Source organism: Tenrec ecaudatus, chromosome 4 (assembly GCF_050624435.1).
Source record: "Tenrec ecaudatus isolate mTenEca1 chromosome 4, mTenEca1.hap1, whole genome shotgun sequence".
Taxonomy (NCBI): Eukaryota; Metazoa; Chordata; class Mammalia; order Afrosoricida; family Tenrecidae; genus Tenrec; species Tenrec ecaudatus.
Window position 1 is genome coordinate 53,757,425 of NC_134533.1, and position 18,516 is coordinate 53,775,940.

At 49.1% G+C, this 18,516-nt stretch overlaps 1 protein-coding gene across 7 annotated transcripts in view; it reads left to right on the forward strand.

Moving 5' to 3' along the window:
• Nucleotides 1-18,516, forward strand: part of PLEKHA7 (pleckstrin homology domain containing A7) — a 143,459-nt gene that overhangs the window by 52,765 nt on the left and 72,178 nt on the right. For all 7 annotated transcript variants that reach the window (XM_075546012.1, XM_075546008.1, XM_075546013.1 and 4 more), the window contains exon 2: nucleotides 3,728-3,811. In XM_075546012.1, the coding sequence (XP_075402127.1) occupies nucleotides 3,728-3,811 (84 nt within the window). The remainder of the gene's footprint in view (nucleotides 1-3,727; nucleotides 3,812-18,516) is intronic.

The following is an 18,516-nucleotide window of genomic DNA, read 5'->3' on the forward strand; positions in this document are numbered from 1 at the left end:
ATTATTATTTTGTCATATCTTGCACCGTCTGACGTCTTCCCTCACCCACTTTTCTGTTGTCTGTCCCCCAGAGAGGAGGTCACATGTAGATCCTTGTAATCAGTGCCCCCTTTCACCCCACCTTCGCTCCACCCTCCTGGTATTGCCTCTCTCACCACTGGTCCTGAAGGGATCATCATCCTTGATTCCCTGTGTTTACAGTTCCGATCTGTATCAGTGTACATCCTCTGGTCTAGCCAGATTTGTAAGGTAGACTTGGGATCATGATAGTTGGGGGTGGGGAGGAGAGGAAGCATTTAGGAACTAGAGGAAAGTTGTATTTTTCATCGTTGCTACACTGCACCCTGACTGGCTCTTCTCTTCCCCATGACTCTCTGTAAGGGGATGTCCAATTGCCTACAGATGTGCTTTGGGTCTCCACTCTGCACTTCTCCTCATTCACAATGATACGATTTTTTGTTCTTTGATACCTGATATCTTTGACATCTCTTGATCACACAGGCTGGTGTGCTTCTTCCATGTGGGCTTTGTTGCTTCTGAGCTGAGATGGCCGCTTGTTTACCTTCAAGCCTTTAAGACCCCAGGTGTTATATTTTTTAATAGCCAGGCACCATCAGCATTCTTCACCACATTTGCTTATGCACCCACTTTGTCTTCAGTGATCGTATCATGGAGGTGAGCACACAATGATAGGATTTTTTTTTTTCTTTGATGCCTGATAACTAATCCCTAGGGCCCCTCGTGAACATGAAGGCTGGTGTGCTTCCATGTGGCTTTGTTGCTTCTGAGATAGATGGCCGCTTGTTTACCTTCAAGCCTTTAAGACCCCAGATGCTATATCTTTTGATAGCTGGGCACCATCAGCTTTTTCCACCACATTTGTTTATGTACCCTCTTGGTCTTCAGCAAGTGTATTGGGAAGGTGAGCATCATAGAATGCCAGTCTAATAGAACAACATGTTCTTGCATTGAGGGAGTACTTGAGTGGAGGCCCAATGTCCATCTGCTACCTTAATACTAAATGTATACATATATGCACATAGATATATTTCCACATCCTCATATATAAATATATGTACATGCCTTTATTTAGTCCTCTATAAATGCCCTTTGCCTCCTAGCTCTTTCCTCTATTTCCTTTTACTTTCCTCTTGTCCCACTATCATGTTCAGCCTTCATTAGGGTTTCAGTAATTCCTCTCAGTTACATTACCCTTGGTCACACCCTACCAGGCCTCCTACACCCTCCTCGGCCTCCTACACCCTCCTCACCACCAATTTGGATCACTTGTTGTACCCTTGTCCCTAGGTTTGTTAACACCACTAATTTTCCCCCCACCTTCCCCTTTCCCATGTTCCCTCAGAACTGTCGGTCCCATTGTTTTCTCCTCCAGATTGTTCATCCAGCCTGTCTTATTTAGACAGACCTGCAGATATAATAACATGCACAAAAACAAGACAGAGCAAAACCAAGCAACAAAACAAAACAATAACAACAAGCCAATGACAACAAAACAAAACAATAAGAAAGAAAAGCTTGTAGTTAGTTCAAGGACTGTTTGTTGGCCTTTAGGAGTGTTTTCTGGTTGAATCTGATGAGGCGCCAAGCCTTGGCCCCAAAGTGGCTTTTTGGTATACCCTGGGGACTTCGTTGCTCTGTTCCCCTTGCTGTTCTGTTCCACGCCCTTAGTGTTTTGCCTCGGTGTGATGCGATCAGATCGGGCGGAATTCCCACACTGTGTTTCCAGTGTTGTCCCCCTTAGGGCTATGGATCAGAGAGGGATGTCGTGTCTCATAGTGGGGCCGGCCATATGTCTTCTCTGTGAATTGGCTGCTCTGAGTGGGAATCTCTTCATCTAGGCTTGGTGGGCCAGGATGTGCTCAACTCTTTCTTCTTCCCCCATCATTTGCTCACGTGTGCTCTGATCAGACATGTGCCTCTCCTGAAGGAGTTACAGATTTAGTGTTGTCCTCTGGAACAAACTCTCCTGGTAGAAGGGGCAGGTGTCCATGTAGTTGGGTTTGGGGCTGGCCCCTCAGACCTCTCCACTGGCTCCGTACTCCATGCCAGCATGTTGCATTCACATCTTGGAGCACTGGGTTGAAGTCTGGTGCCTCTTTCCCTGTGGAGATATAAGAAATACCCTCCCCTTGGGTGGGTTAGTGCCCTGTTTTCCTGCTACCCATTTCTTTTTTCTTTTTCTCCCTCCCCCCCTTTTTTTTAGTTGGGCAATTTTGTTTTCTAAATTTCTGAAATGCCTATGTATTTTGTGATTTCACATTGCGACATGTGTTTTGAATAACACATGTGAATCCAGGTAGCGTAGTAGAATGTATTGGACTCTAACCTCAAGGTCAGTAGTTCAAAACCATCAGCTGCTCCTTAGGAGAGTGATGTGGCTTTCTGCTCCTGTAGAGATGTACAGCCTCAAACACCCTGTCGTATCGGGTCGCTATGAGTTGGAATGGAGTTGATAGCCATGAGTTTTTGGTTATTTGTGAAAGAAGGTGTGGCAGTTACATCATTTTCTGTCAACTTCTGTAGGGGTGGAGTTTAGCCTATCAATCAGGTCACAGCTTGATAACCTAATTGGGCGGCGTGAAGAAGATAAATAGCTCACTAGAGGCCAGATATACAGACACTCTGCCTGTCTTCCTGCTGACAAGCCACATGGAGACCTCTGATGAATCCAGAGCCCTGGAGCTGGAGGAGCCACATGAAGACCCCTGCCAGCGTGGAGATGCTTCCACCACCACTGCATCCACAAGACTTTCCACCCACTGGCCTTGATCTTCCTGCATTCGGTGTCATTGCATGTGTTGCATGAGTCTGAAGAGGAAATTACAGACTGGTATATGACTTAAGGGCTAATATCAGACTTATGGACTTGATTTGGACTGGGCTGGGATGTTTTTTCAATATGCAGTTGTTCTTTTATAAAAAGCTCTTTCTTATACAGGAGTGTCCTGGCTTTGTTTCTCTGATCACCCCTGACTAACACAGGCGGAGGCTGCGTTGTTTTGTTTGTAGAGCAAACTACAAGCTTCTGGAGTCAACTACTTTGGGGCCCCGAGAATGGGAACCACTTCTCCCTCCCTCCCACCTCTTCCTCCTCCTCCTCCTTTGTGGATGCACAAAACACCTACACACTTTGGTTGTGCCTGTCAGCTTGGCGAGGAAGCTGATCCCTTCCAACTTCAAAAGGGTATTAGAAGCGCCACAGTGTTGCAATTGTGCGGGTCATGTTGCAGAGACATGCCTGTACATTTATAGCCCATCAATGAAGTGAAGACATTTTGCATAGGGAGAAGAATTTTAAGAAGATAGAATTTGCTGGGTGGGTGGCTAATTCTTAGAATTCCTTCCTTGGGTCACGGTGGTTGGAAGCGGTTGAAAGGGTGCCATCTGTTGCGCTTCATTCTTGTTGCAGCTCACGCCGCCTTCAAGTAATGCCGTGCTCCACGTCTCTGAGAGGGAGTGCTTCCCTCTAATGAGAGTCCCCGCGTCTTCGGTGGGCTTTGGCGCCTGAGCTGAAAGATGTTGTTTTTTTCACTGAAGCTGGGTTCTGACTGATCACAGGCCTATCAGAGAAGATACCTCGCTTTCCCTCCCTTGGAGGAAACTTTGATGACTCAGGGGTCCCCCAACATTACTGAGCTGTTGTTGTGTTTGTGACCCCATCCACTCACATGCCTTCTCAGTCCTGGTCTCTTTCTCTCCCCTTTAGCCATAACCAGCACACCACAGTGTTTAAGCATCCTGTGACGGGGCAGTTTTCTCCAGAAAATAGTGACTTCATTCTTCAAGAAGAGTAAGTATTTTTGTCTGTTCTCTGTATCCAGTGGAATTTGGGAACTTAAAGGCATTTGTTCAAAACAAAGCTCTTTGAACCTTGTTTTTCTCAGAAAAGAGGGGTGTGGAGTGGGGTGGCTGATTCAAGGGGAAATGGGGGAAGACTTTCATTTTCCGTCTCCCGACTTCTCTCCGTGGGAAGATGCAGAAGAAGGAAGATGGGGTAGAGACGTGCTGTGGTTAGACCCTCTCGGAAGCGCGTGGACTTAAACAGGCATCCTTGAATACACTACATCCCGAGAAGACCCACTCCTCTTGTGTGAACATTCCCTACGCGGAGCCTCAGACCCAGCTGAACCAGCCTCCCAAGGCAGGCTCCAAAAACAGGGCAGAGCCCCAGTGTAGACAGATGGTCTTGGGGAAAAGAGCTCAGGTGGGCTGCCAGCGGGAGGGTGGGGAGCCTGCTTCTGTACAGGTGACGGCCTTGGAAAGCCCCAGGTGTCCTGCTCTGTCCAGCGGGGAATCGACTCCCAGCAGGGGATTTGGTGTTTCAGTCTTGAGTTGGAAGAGAACCGGCAGCCCCCACTGCCCCTGAACACTCAACCTGCTGTCCCCGACGCGGGAACAGTCCTGCTTACCTGCTCATTGCAGTGGGGCTTCTCAGGGTGCTCAGAGCCAGGCTCGACTACCAAGCCTGTCTGTCTACAAATGCATGCGCACCTCAAGCCAGCAGGGCTCCTTTCTCTCCAGAGAAGGCTCAACAGTGTAGGGAGCGGCCCTGCTCTCTTCCTCTCATCTGAGACATTTCTGTTTGAAATACGAATCAAGCGACGTTGACTATCCAGTTTCTTGTTTTGTTTTTTTTTTTAAGTCATTTTTTTCCACCGCCAATCACCTAGACCAAAATTTACTCTTAAAATGAATTCCGTTGTTGTTGTTGTTAACTGCTGTCAAGTCAACAACCAGTCCATGGGATCACGCCCGTGAGATCATGCTGTCAGATCCTATGTCAACTGTTGACCCACCATCACTTGTCGGGAACCATTGTCATTCATAGGGTTTTCGTGACTGGTTTTTGGAAGTAGACCACGAAGACTTTCTTCCTACTCCCCTTAATCTGGAAGGGCCATGGAGACCTATTCATAACACACAAGCCTCCACTGACATCTCGTTATCAGGAGTGCATGAGGTACATTGCCAGGCATTGAATCTTGGTCTCCCACACTGAAGGCTAGACTTCTATCACGGAAGCCTAAATAAATGTCAGGCAGTCCCAGGCTTACAAACCACAACTCAACCTATTAGTAGGCGAGTCGGAACAGGTGCACATGCTTCTTATTTAGCCCTATTGTAAGAAAAACTCCAAACCTTTTCAGTGATTTAAGAGCGGAACGTGCTTTAAGTGCTGGTGATAGTGATGCAGAATTGGTTGCCAGTAGGAGTTGATTCACTGTTGGAAAGTGAGGGGAAATTTACATAATGTGAAAGGGAGACTAAGAATCATTATTATGATTTTTTAATGAGTTATTCACTTACTGTGTTGAGGGAGCTTCAAAAAGTTCATGGAAAATAGAATGGAACGATAATGGAATTGTCCCACAAACTTCTTTGAAGCACTCTCATAGAAGTATTTATATGTTTGCAGCATTTGCCTCTACTAATACAGTCAAAGTTATTTTGGAAAACATCAAACATATACAAAAGTAGAGGGCATGGTAATGAACCCAATGTATCGATTCCTCACCCACCTTCCACAGTTTCCCAAAGATGGCTGCTTTTGGACTCACCTGCATTTTTTTCACTTATCTCCTGAAGTATTTTGAAACAATTTCAAACAAATCACTTTATTTCTTCAGTGTTTTCAGCTTAGAGTCCTTAGCCTACGGATGTTTAAAGCTAGCCAATACTGACATCCATTGCAAATTTCCAAACTAAACTCACTGTCATGGAGTTGATTCAGTACAGACAGGAGCGGTCCGTATAGGCTTCTGAGACTGCACGTCTAGGTGGGAGCAGAACGCCTCTTCTTTCTCCCGAGGAGTGGCTGGTGGGTTCAAACCACTGACTTTGTGATTAACAGCGAGTAAGCCCACTATGCCACACTGTGTAAAATGCTTTGCCAAGGATTGGGCATGCATATATCGTTTGAAACAATCACCTTCAGAGGTCGACCTTGAGCACCATTTTCAAGATGTAGAAGCTTGAGTCTCAAAGTAAAGTCACGGGCCCACAGTATCATGGCTGAGAGTAAAAGAGCTGGTGTCACCTCAGGCTAGCCACGCTCTGAGGTCTGTGCTGCCTTGGGGTGGTGAGAGAGAGAAGGGTGTGTGTGTGTGTGTGTAATGGACGTCTTGTCTCCTAGACAGCAAGCATTTTTTTGTGGAAAGATAGAGCCAGAATGTGAATTCCTCAAATTCCTACTTGAAATGAGTTTGTTTATAGAACCCTAAGGGTCAGGAACTCTTGGGAGGTCATCGAGTCAGACCCCTTCCCGTAGATGTCTTGGACACAGAGGCACCACCATTATGAAAGCCTGGATGGAGGATGCAGTGGCACATTAGCAAGTTAGTCACTTCAACGAGGACTCAAGGGTCTCCGCCACTACCTGCCGCGGTCACGTGGCCTTTGCCTTTCATGCCTCACAGCTGAGCCGGGTGCCCCTTTAGCCTTCTCTGTTCCTGATTCCTTCCATTTGCCAGGGAAAAGAGGGTTCCTCTTGTCTAGATTCCCTTTCCTCTAGATCCCATTTCATGAAGGAAATAGGGGGTGCTTTTCTCCGGTGCTGGATACAGCTGCATAATCAGAGAAGCCCTAAGACTGTGCTTCAGGTATAAAGAGGATGGATCTCTGTGATCCATACTCAAACATATAGATTCCTGCATATGTTACATATTTACCAAGTGAGTGCCTACATTATGCCGGGGGCTGTGCTGGGCTCTGCAGTTATCTACGGCAGCAAGCAAGCCAGACATGCCCCTGTTGTTACTGAGCCTATTACTGAGTCAATTCTGACACATGGCGACGCTATAGGACAGAGCAGAGCTTTCAGCATTGTAACTCTTTATGGGAGTATATAATTATATGAGACCACTGGCTTGGTAAGTCGTCGTATTAGAGAAGGCACAGGGTTCGATGGGAGTTGGTACAGGAAAGCTCTTACCTGACTTGGGAACCATGTGAGCTTCTCCCTTTCTGGAAGAGATGCTGATGATTAAAATGGCGAGCTGTCCATCAAGGAGGTGAGCAGTCTGGACAAAGACCTAGAAAGGATTGAGAAGAGCCGGCGGGAGGGTGGAGAAGGCTCTCTGCCCGCTGAGAAGCCCAGGCGTCAGAAGCACCGCTGAATCAGAGTGAACAATGAAGAGCACTGGGTGGATTCTGACATTAGTTGGGAGGTAAAATTGCTATGTCCTTGGGTGATTTATTGGCTGTGTGGAGAGGGAAGACTTTCTTGAAGGGTTTGGCTGGAAGAAGAGGGAGGAATTAGATAACTGAAGATAAGTGAACTTGCACATGCATGCGTGGGGGTCATTCCACCTGGGGACAGTGTGACCAGTCTTGATAGGGTCAGAGGGCAAGATGACCTGCAGTGGAGATTTGTAGTGTAAATAGAAGGTTGGAGAGGGAGACTGCAGTCAATTGTCTAAATTGCTGCCTCCAGAAGGCACTCCTGTTTACATCCTGGGGAACTCTGGAAAGCGACTCAGCCACCATTTTTCCTCACAGAAACATTTGCATTAAAGTATGAAAATGAATGAAATTCCAGTTTTGTTCCCTTAAAATTAAAAACCACACCCACGGTAGGTTCTGACTCAAAGGAGCTTACAAGACAGGGTAGAAGTGCTCTCCGAGTTTCCCCGGCTGTCCATCTGTCCAGGAGTGGCCGGTGGGTTCCAGCTACGGACTGTTTGCTTAGCAGTCCCTCCATCTCACCACCACTACTGGGGCTCCTTTTGTTTCCGTTGCAGAACTTAATTTGGTTGTGTTGTGTGCTATGGTTGTGTTGTGTGTTATGGTTGTGTTGTGTGTTATATCGTGAGAATCAAGGCTGCGGTGGCCAATGAAGTCCTTAGAGACTAACAGTATTGTTTGGAAAAGAAAAATGGTCTCTCTCCCCAGCCCTGACTCCTCCAAAGAGGGCTAAACATTGGGAGTTATAACACATTGAATCTTTTTGCCTAAGGCTCCAGCCCCAGATTTTTGGAGCTAATTTTCTTGGAGCAGTGGTTCTCTGAACCAGCATCATACGGGAACTTGTTAGGAATTCACATTTTGTTCCCATCCCAGGCATTTTGAATTAGAGATGCTGGAGGGTAGGACTCAGCAAGACCCTGGCTCAGCCCTCTGAAGTGTAGCTATATGATGAGAAATTTCTGTTCCCAGCCTCCCTCTGTAGGTCAGTGCTGGGTCATTCCAGCTCAACCTGCTGCTGAGAATTTGTCTTTCCACCCCAACTACACCTATCAGAATACACATTTTAACTTGATCCCCTGGCAAGTCCTGTAGGTTCTCAGGTAATTCGCATGTACACCATGTCACATGGCCGACCGTGCCTACCTTCAGGGTTGCAGGGAAGTGCATTTCTACCATGCTCCTGGGAAGAGCACCGGCAGTATTTGTTGGGTAGTACTAATGACTACTTCCAATAAGTCATTGTGCAGATTTATACAGAAAGCACAGGCCCTTGAAGTTTGCCAGCTATAAGCTTCTTTGATTAGAGTACTTGTCTTTTGCGTTGCACCTTTTGTGCCCTGCTACCTAATTTTTGTCATGGCCCTAGATGTGGCTGGGCATCAGTTAGTGGGATCCTGTTGACCACAGGGAGGGAAGAGGTCTTGGAGATATGTCTCTACCCCTAAGCCAATAGGTAAATGAAAACTCTTCTTGCAAGAGCGTGTATAGCCTCAGACTGCATTAAGAACAATGTATAGAGAAAAGTAGAGGATAGTTACGTCATGGTGTCAGTGGACTTCTTCATTCATTGTTTGATGGAGCACTGAGGCCATGCCCTGACACCTAACTAGCGGCTTCACACATCTGGTGGCTTGTCTATTGCTGTGATGCTGGATGGTGTGCTACTGGTATTTTTTTTCCATTTTTTTCTCTTTTCTTCTTTTACATTTTATTAGGGACTCATACAACTCTTACCACAATCCATACATATACATACATCAATTGTATAAAGCACATCCATACATTCCCTGCCCCAATCATTCTCAAGGCATTTGCTCTCCACTTAAGCCCCTTGCATCAGGTCCTCTTTTTTTTTCCCCCTCCCTCCCCATTCCCCCCTCCCTCATATGCCCTTGGTAATTTATACATCGTTATTTTGTCATATCTTGCCCTATCCGGAGTCTCCCTTCCCCCCTTCTCTGCTGTCCCTCTCCCAGGGAAGAGGTCACATGTGGATCCTTGTAATCAGTTCCCCCTTTCCAACCCACTCACCCTCCACTCTCCCAGCATCGTCCCTCACACCCTTGGTCCTGAAGGTATCATCCACCCTGGATTCCCTGTACCTCCAACCCTCATATGCACCAGTGTACAGCCTCTGTCCTATCCAGCCCTGCAAGGTAGAATTCGGATCATGGTAGTTGGGGGGAGGAAGCATCCAGGATCTGGGGGAAAGCTGTGTTCTTCATCGATACTACCTCACACCCTAATTAACCCATCTCCTCTCCTAAACCCCTCTATGAGGGGATCTCCATTGGTCGACACTTGGGCTTTGGGTCTCCACTCTGCACTTCCCCCTTCATTTAATATGATATATATATATATACATATATACACATACATATATACATATACACATATATACACATACATACACACACTTATATCTTTTTTTTTTTTTTTGCATGATGCCTTATACCTGGTCCCTTGGGCACCTCGTGATCGCACTGGCCGGTGTGCTTCTTCCATGTGGGCTTATTTGCTTCTGAGCTAGATGGCCGCTTGTTTATCTTCAAGCCTTTAAGACCCCAGACACTATCTCTTTTAATAGCCTGGCACCATCAGCTTTCTTCACCACATTTGCTTATGCACCCACTTGTCTTCAGCGATCCTATCATGGAGGTGTGCAGTCAATGATATGATTTTTTGTTCTTTGATGCCTGGTAACTGATCCCTTTGGGACCACTCGATCACACAGGCTGGTGTGTTCTTCCATGTGGACTTTGTTGCTTCTGAGCTAGATGGCCACTTGTTTATCTTCAAGCCTTTAAGACCCCAGTCACTATCTCTTTTGATAGCCGGGCACCATCAGCTTTCTTCACCACATTTACTTGTTCACCCACTTTGGCTTCAGCCGTTGTGTCGGGAGAGTGAGCATCATGGAGTGCTACTGGTATTTTAAAAGCCAGAGTCACCCGCGATGGACAGGTTCCAGCAGTACTTCCGAACTAAGAAGAGAGGGGAAACGATCTTCTGAAAATTGCCAACAAAAACTCTGTATGTCGTAGACTATTGTCTGAGACTTGAACTCACTCACTTTGAATGCATCCTCAAGGGAGGTTCTCCATGGCTCACGAAGGACACGAGGCCGAAACTCACGGCCATGGAGTCAATACCAACTCACGGTGACCCTTTAGGACAGGGCAGAACTGAGACTGAATTGGTTTATGAGAGTAGAAAGCCCCATCTTTCTCTCTCAGAGAGGCTGGTGGTTTTGAACTGCAGACCTTGTGGATAGCTGCCAATGTGTAACCACGGTACCACCAGGGCTCATGAGTGAAGCCGAAGGAGTCCTCAATGTGTCAGATTGACACAGTAGTTTCAAAATGAACTCAGACTAGCCATGGTCATGACGGCGGCCCAAGACCATAAAACCCTTTGTCCTGTTGGCTCTGTGGTCCCTAGGCGTCAGAGCGACTCCAAGGCTGCTCACGGTAAGGATAACGGCCCACTGTGATCCTGGAACTGAACTTCACAAGTGATGTTGAGGCTCCTTCAAGGTGACCCCGATGGTCTGTGATCTCTCATGTGTAGGTTACAGGAGGAAATAGGGGGGGGAAGATGTGGTGAATGTCTTTGTGAAGGACTGGCAGGTAGAAGAATGGTACATTTGTATTATGGCTTCCCAAGACAGGAGACCCATCAACGGGTACACATGCAAATCTCAGCTCAGCCTGTCCTTCTCTGGGAAAGGAACTTCCCAGAATCTCTTTCTTAGGAATCGAGAATTTCACCTTAAATATGAAATCTAGCTTCTAGAATAAGGGTTAGCTTTGGTTTTTTTTTTTTTGTTTTTTGCTAACTCTAGCAATAATGATAAAGTAATATTTTTTTCCACAGGTAATGAGAGAACTTGTGATGTGCTAGGCACTTTTCTAAGGACTTTTCTGTGTCTTTTCACGACTTCCTTGGAGGAAGAAACCATTAGTATTGTGGATCGTGAGACACAGGTCACACAGTTTGCAGTCTGGTCCCAGATCCTATGCGTCTAGCCACTGTGCTATCCTGCCCCTCCGTTTAGTGGTGGTCAAGGGTCAGTGCCCCCTCCTTGGCTGTATTCAAATGTTAACATGTGAAGTGGGCTACAGCTGTGCAGAGATTGTAATTGTTCGTGTGGTAAGGAGATTCGATCTGTGATAACTTCACGCTTGAGAGACACCAAGCAAGTCTCTTGATGGTCTTGTCTCCAGAAAGTAGTCTCTCTCCAGCCTTTATGAGAGGGCCTGATATCCAGTACCTGGATCATTTGCAGTCTCTGCTTAAGCCGCCTCCCCTGCTTAATTCTCAACAATCTCCTTGGATTGTGAGCAAGAAGCAGCCCCTTTGTGGCTGAAAGGGCCATACCCCAGGTTAAACCTGGGCCGAGGAACCTCCAGGGCTGTGGTTTTGGTGTCCGGTGCCCATGTGCACAGGAGCGTTGTCTCCTCAGTGCTGGGCTGCCCAGGAAGCCGCTGACAATACACCTCCGCAGCTCTCAGGGAAGAGGAGGAACGCATTCCCGAGTGGTGACGCCGGCAGATGAGTGACAGGAGACTGTGTACACGGGTCCCCAGGCTCTGCTGAGCATTGATGTTGAGGTGGAGCTGAGGCTTGAGAGCGAATAGGTGCTTTGGAAGTTCAGAAGCACGCCATTGGGCACCCAAGATAGCCGGCGAGCTTCCTGCTGGCAGAAACCCTTAGCCCAGCCTGCTTTTCCTCGCATCTTGGTGAATTTAGCCTGTTCTTTCCACTGAGCTCTGAGCAGCCCAGTTTTCTCACTGGAGTGTTTGGAAAAGACACACAAGTTGAAATCTAGAATGCTGTGTGTGGTGTCCGGAGGGGAATACTACTGACAGATAATCACGCCCAAGGTAAGAAGTACCTCGCTCGCCTTTGATTTCTTCTTTGCGAAAGGGTGTTCATTTTGCAGGCTGCCAGGAAAGACGTTCTTAAGCCATGTGCTGATTGTGGCGCTGGGGTAGGGTACCCCTGCTGCTAGGAGACGGCTGTCCCCACTTCTTGCAGTGAGACACCAAGAAGCCTAGAGACAGGGAAAGAGGGCACCAGAGCTCTGAGCTCCACAAAGGGGGCTGTCTGGGTGCTCATCAGCTGAGCCCTGGGCTGCGGGGCTGCTGGTATGTTGCTGTCTGAGGCTGATACAGCAGCACCTTGTCTCTAGAGACTGGCAGTCTCGGGCTAAATCCGCCTGTTGCATTCTGTTGCCATGGCAGCAGAAAAAGGGAGACCATGGAAACACCTGGTAACTTGGCTGTTTGGATTTCTTCCCTGGACTAGGAGGTGGCATCTGTGACAGCCACAGGTAGGGAAGAGATGCCCTTGGTTCACTCCAGTGCTGTCTGGGTGCTTTGGCCGTGGCTGTTTCCGAGGGCCACTGGCCCTGGGGAGATGTCGTTATGGCCACGTAGCATCCACGGCCGTGGCTCTGCCTGTGCTGGGTGGGATGCTGCCATAGGGGCTGCGCTGTGTGCGGAAAGGGGGCGCTTCCTGCAGACAATGGTTTTGTTTGCTCCTCTGACTTCCTTCCTTGCCCTCTTTTCCTTACCTGCTCCTCGTCTAGGAACTGTGCAGAGGGGCTGCATTAGGAAATGCCATTTTGCTCCGGAGAGAAGTGGCTCCTTGGCAAAGCTGGCAGGAGCAGAGTCTAGAGGAGGGCTCGCCAAAGCCTTGGATTAGAATCACAGCATCTCAGAAGCAGCAGACCCGAGATGGAAGGAGCCATGCGGGCCAAGGGCTGGCTCCGCCCGGCACAGATGCAGACATGGGGACCTGGACAGCGGCAGAGACTGGCCCAGGGTTACACAGCAGGGCAAGGCCTCACGTTGCCTGCAGGGCAGTGTGGTGGAGGTGGCGTGAAAGCCTGCCCCACTGCTGGAGGCTCACTGGGTGCTTTTCCGTGCCAGATGAGGGGTGCTGCTTGGGCTGGTGTCCAGTTGCCAGGGTGGGGTGAGAGGAGGAGCCGGGGCTTGTGCTTGAGAGAGGGCAGTTGAGTGGGGAGGAACAGGAAAGCCAAGGCTAAGTCACGAGGCTTCAGCTGTTGCTGAATGAAAACCCATGTCAGACAGCCTCCCCCAGGGTGTTGGGAGTTTACAGTGAGCGTTGGCGGTCTGTCTGTCTGTCTCTCTTTCTGGAAAGGAGAGGGGGTTGGGGGGTGGGTGGAGGTGTCGGACTGTTTGGGACAAGAACTTTCTTTTTTTGTATCCTATTGCTCATTATGCATAGCTTTCCTCCAGCCCTCCAGGTAGTGGGTGGAAGTAAGCCCCCTGAGAAATTCACTGGTGTTTGCAGTTATGCCCTTGGCATTCCCTCCTCTCACAGCTCAGTAACTGCAACTGAGTTCACAGTGTGGACTCCTTGAGGGAAGAGCAGGCATTTGGAAGCTGTTGTTCTGAGATGGAGTGTGACATGGGTAGAAAGCACGGGTGCCAGGTTCCCCCTCCCCCAATCACTCTAAAGAAGTCCCCCTAGAAGGCTTCAATGGAAATGGCTATAGGAAGTGATCCTTGTTCAGGAGCTAATTGTTGGACACCTTGAACTTTCTGGAGAGGTCTTGGAAATAAACATATGAATATTATTGGGCTGTAAATTCTGGAGGCTCAATTGGTAACACTGTCAAATAAAGCTTTCAATTCAGGGTGTGCCTCCAGGTTTGCCCAGTATTCATTTCAGTCTACTTTATGCGTTGAGAAGGTAGTTTTAACTTTGTATCAGCCCCATTTTGCAGTAGAGGCTACTGTGGTTTGTGGGTGCGGAGTAACTCGTCAAGCTGTAACCCCACTGATAACCGCCCTGAGAGCCTCTTGGTTGAAGGGGTTGGTGTGGGGACTGACGAACAAATTGCTGCTGCTGCCCGCTGATCTTGGGACTTGACGTGGGAGTGTTTCCTCGGGGAGGGGAGAACTCAGATCCCGTCTGGGCACAGCCTTCTGTTCCCTCGGCTTCTGACCTGTGTGTCAGTGAAGTGTCTGGCACACCGCAGGCACTTGTGGAGCACAGCTGCCCTGACCTGGTGGTGATCTGAGAAGGACCTGGTGCCTCAGGGTGAAGCTTTCCTTCCTGACCGATTTCGAAAGTGATTGGGCAGAGAAAGCTCTTGTGTAAGCCTGCGTCCAACTTAATCCAATTGTTCTGTGGTTGAGAAGGCAGCTCAGGATCCCTTTAGCCAAAACCTGACCTAAAACCAGAACCGAGAAATAAGGGGGCCTCGGAGACTGTAGCCTCCCTTTCCTGCCACCTTTGTCAGTGTTCCGGGCCTCAGATCCTGGGTTGGCAGAAAGCAGAAATAAACCGCTTCTTTACTAGGTGGGGAAACCAAAGAGCAGAGAAAGCCCTTCCCTTCCCAAACCCATCTAACACGGGCTCCACCAAATTCACAGTGGAATCAAGCTCAACCTGAGCCATTGCATCACTTTCCTGCTGGGCTTCTCCAGACAGATTTCGTCTGGTCCTAACTTCTTTTGTTCTTTCTCTGTTGGGAGGCAGTTGAGTTTATACCCTAGCTCCGTGTTTTGAACGTCACACCCCTCCAGCGAAATGATCGCCATTCATGTAGCCCAAGTCAGAGAAAGAGAGGGCTTTGTTCAGATCAGCCCACTGTACGCCGGAGTCCAGATAGCACAGAAACCTGACAGCCAGGTTTTAACTTAATAGATCTCATTTAAGGACAGGCACCCAGAGCCTGCTTCGCGCAGAGCTCAGCTCGCAGGGTGTTTTGGTCTCTTCTCCAGGGAGCCGTGTGGCTCATGTGCCTGAGGGCATGCTGCTGGGAATGGAACCATCTTTCTCTCGGGCCAAGCCTCTTCTCAGGGGAGGGGCACGGCTCCTGGGTGCAGCCTGTCAGGAGAAGACACGTGGGTCTGAAGAGCCGGGACAAATCACTCAGTGCTCCATCAGGCTCTTAAGTGGAGCCCATGCCTGGAAGATGTAGCGGCTGGAACACATGTACCAGAACGCACACCTCCGCGTGAGTGATGTCCCTTTTGGGGCTGTCGCCTCAGGAGGCTGCACACACACACCATCGATCTTCCCATTACTCAAAAGGTTTGGGAAACAACCTCTGGGAATCTCCAACAGAGCCAGTTTTTCAGCCAAGTGAAAAAAAATTGTTTTTGAGACGTTCCCCCCTTTTCTTTTACATTTCCATCTTTGTGACTTTTTGTTATTTCTAAAAGTCCTACTTGCCTGTGGAAGGAAATTGGAGAGCTGTGTTCGCTGTGGGGAAAGTCCAGGGAGCGCTCTCGGCAGGCAGGTCTTGTTACCTGGTTCAGGGGATAGCTGTGATCAGGCTTTGTTCTCGGGGAGACTCGGGCTGCTATGCTCAGACCCCTAATGCTCAGGGCTGTTCCTGGACTTGGGGGCTGTTCCTGCTGGGGAGGTGGGGGGAGCCCTTGGTCTGATGGTGAAGACATTTTTTCTTCTTTCCTTTTTAGCTTTTCCTTGGGAATTAGGTGAAGGTGGATAGAGCCAGGCAGTGTTCTCTCCAGCGGCTCTGACACCTCTTGTTTCATGTCATTGCAGTCCCCACAGTGTGCTGTCACTCCCCCCACGGCCTCCCTGCGCCTCCCGTTTCCGTTTCCTCCTTTCCTAACCCTTCTTGACTCCTGAACTTAGTCCTTTGGCAAATGCTACCCTTCGGTCTCTAATGGTGGATGGTTCTCAGGAGTGAGCACCTCTCCATATATAGACCTGTTGTTTCACTGAAAACTGAGCAGAGTCTCAGGGGTGGGTTCCGTTTCAAGGCTAACCATAGTTTTGAGAGTTCTGCCCATCTCTATCCAATAAGTTATGTCTGATGTGTTTTATGATTTTGAGTTTTGTTCCACATTTTTCCTTCCAAGGTGGTGTCTTTCAGAGTGGTTGGGTGTGGTGGCCAGGAAGCATCTAGTTACCATATCTGGATTCGGCGGTCATTGCGGCTGGAGTTCTCGTGGTCTCTGAGTTACTTTGGACGATGCTTTGTTTCCATGCAGCTGCCATTTTCTGTACCCTCCTCAACAAGAGTCACACCTCCGATCGTGGCTCACAAACTGCTTAAACCACAGGAGACACATTAAAAAAATAATTTTATTGGGGGCTCGTACAACTCTTATCACAATCCATACAGACATCCATTGTGTCAAGCACATTTGCACATTTACTGCCATCCTCATTCTCAAAACATTTTCTGTCTACTTGAGCCCTTGGTATCAGTTCTTCATTTCCCCCCTCCCTCCTACACCCTCCCTCTCCCTTGATAATTTATAAATTCTTATTATTTTTTCACGCTGTCTGACATCTCCCTTCATGCACTTTTCTGTTGGAAGACACCTTTTCTGTCTGTAGCTGTAACACAGTTCCCTCTCTGGGGAACATTTCAGCTTCCATATCGTTTGGTCGTCAGTCACAGCTCCTCAACAGCCAGTTGCCCCGGCTGTGGTGAGCAAGGTCTCTGGAGTCCAGGAGGGATGGAGTTGTCTGTGAATGTTTGTTCCTCCCATGCCTCCCCCTCACACCGTTCCTCACTCATGCCCCGTCTGGGGCCACGACCAGTCCTTCTCCAGCTGAAATTTGTCCCCCGTCGGCTCTCTAGGCTGTGGTACTAATCTCTTTCCCCACCCAGACCTGCAGGACGGTCAACTTCCCACACGATTGACTGGAAAGAGCATCCCCTTCCACCTGGCAGCTAGTGTGGGGGAGAAGTGGTCTTCGAAGGCAGTGGGGTGGTTCGAGTTCAAACTCAAGATTGGGAGCTACAGAAATGGCAGAAGCGGCCACCTGCCTTGGAATGTCGGGGCCAGTGCCACATCTAGCTGGTCCCTTCGTTCTCCCTCAGGGCCAGCGGGGGTGGTAGTGACACATCTACTTGATGGAATATGATGCAGTCATTTTAAATGCTGCTGATGAGTTTAGCATCATGGGGGGAAATACTTGTACAACAATCATTTTATTTTGGTAAAAGCAAGATGCAAAAATTATGAACGTAGTGTAATGTGATCTCAATCGTGTAAAAACAAAAAAGTACTCTTAGTCTCCCTCCCTGAACCAAAAGAAAGCCAGACATATGAGAAAGAATAGAAGTAAATCTATCAACTATGAAAAGTAGTCTCCTTTGGCTAGCAGGCCTATGGGTAGTATTTTTCTCTCAGGATTTTTCTTATAGATAAATATTGCATAATGAGCCTCTGTTAGTGTCTTGAGCAAGAGTGGATTAAACTTCCAGAAAAACCCTTTGTACTGTTGGACCTCCTGTCATGACTTTTAGTTTAGAGATACAGCTCCCATGGCAGGCCACCGGAGAGTTTTCCCTTGTCTCAGCTGCGGGGAATCTTGAAAGGCAGGCTCCAGGAAGATGTCGTGGGTAGACTTTTGCCGGGAGGCCAGGGGTGGACAATGCAGCCACTCAGCGCCCCTTCACTCCCAGTTGGTGATTGTCTATCCGCTGCACACAGCCTCTGCCAACACAGAGCGGGCAGAGGCTGGTGACATTCTCCAAGTGGGGAGCCATAACAAAAGTCTGGCTGGGATGGAGGCCGGGGGCGGGGACTCCGGAGTGAGAGCCGGTGCTGATAAGGAGCCAGTCATCTTTCTGCCTGTTGGGACGCGCACCTCCAGCCACCAAGCACCCAGCAGTGCCCGGCCCCCTGGAGAGCTGGTGCCCAGCAGAGAGGTCCTACCGGCACAGCTTGGAGAGTGCGGTGGTCTTGGCTGCTTTTGCAGAGAACTCTGGGCCCTGGGGAAGATCACTTGTCCTCTGAGCAGCAGTGACCGTTGACGGAAGCAGCGGATCTCCAAGCTGGACACTCGGATTCCCACCATAGCGCCTCTCTGGAAGGAGCCTGGTCCAAGGCAGCCGCGTGCTTTCTCTCCTGCTGTGTGCAGCGGGGAGTTGCCACCTGCAGCTCCTGAAGGCCCTGGCACAGGCCTCAGAGCCCGGCAGAGAGCCCTGGTTTGCTCAGTTTACTGCAGCTTGTCTCATCTCCAGCTGCCCGGGGCCCGTCGCCCGCCAGAGTATGGACAGTAACTCAGCCACCGACTGCTGGGACTTGCATTGTGAGGAAGACTTCCCCTCTCTGGAGGGGGCAGGGTCTAGGGATCGCACATCGAGACTTCAAGGATAAGTACTGACTTTGTGGGGAGGCTTTTGCTGCCAATGCTGGGGCTCTGTGGAGGCAGGTGAGGGAGAGGGCCCCTGTGTGTCTCCTGAGAGCTCTCCTGAGGTGTCCCCAGGGTGGGTCGGCTTCTCAGTGGAGAATGCCATGTTACCGGCGTGCCCACTGGGAAGCTCGGAGGGGATCCTCC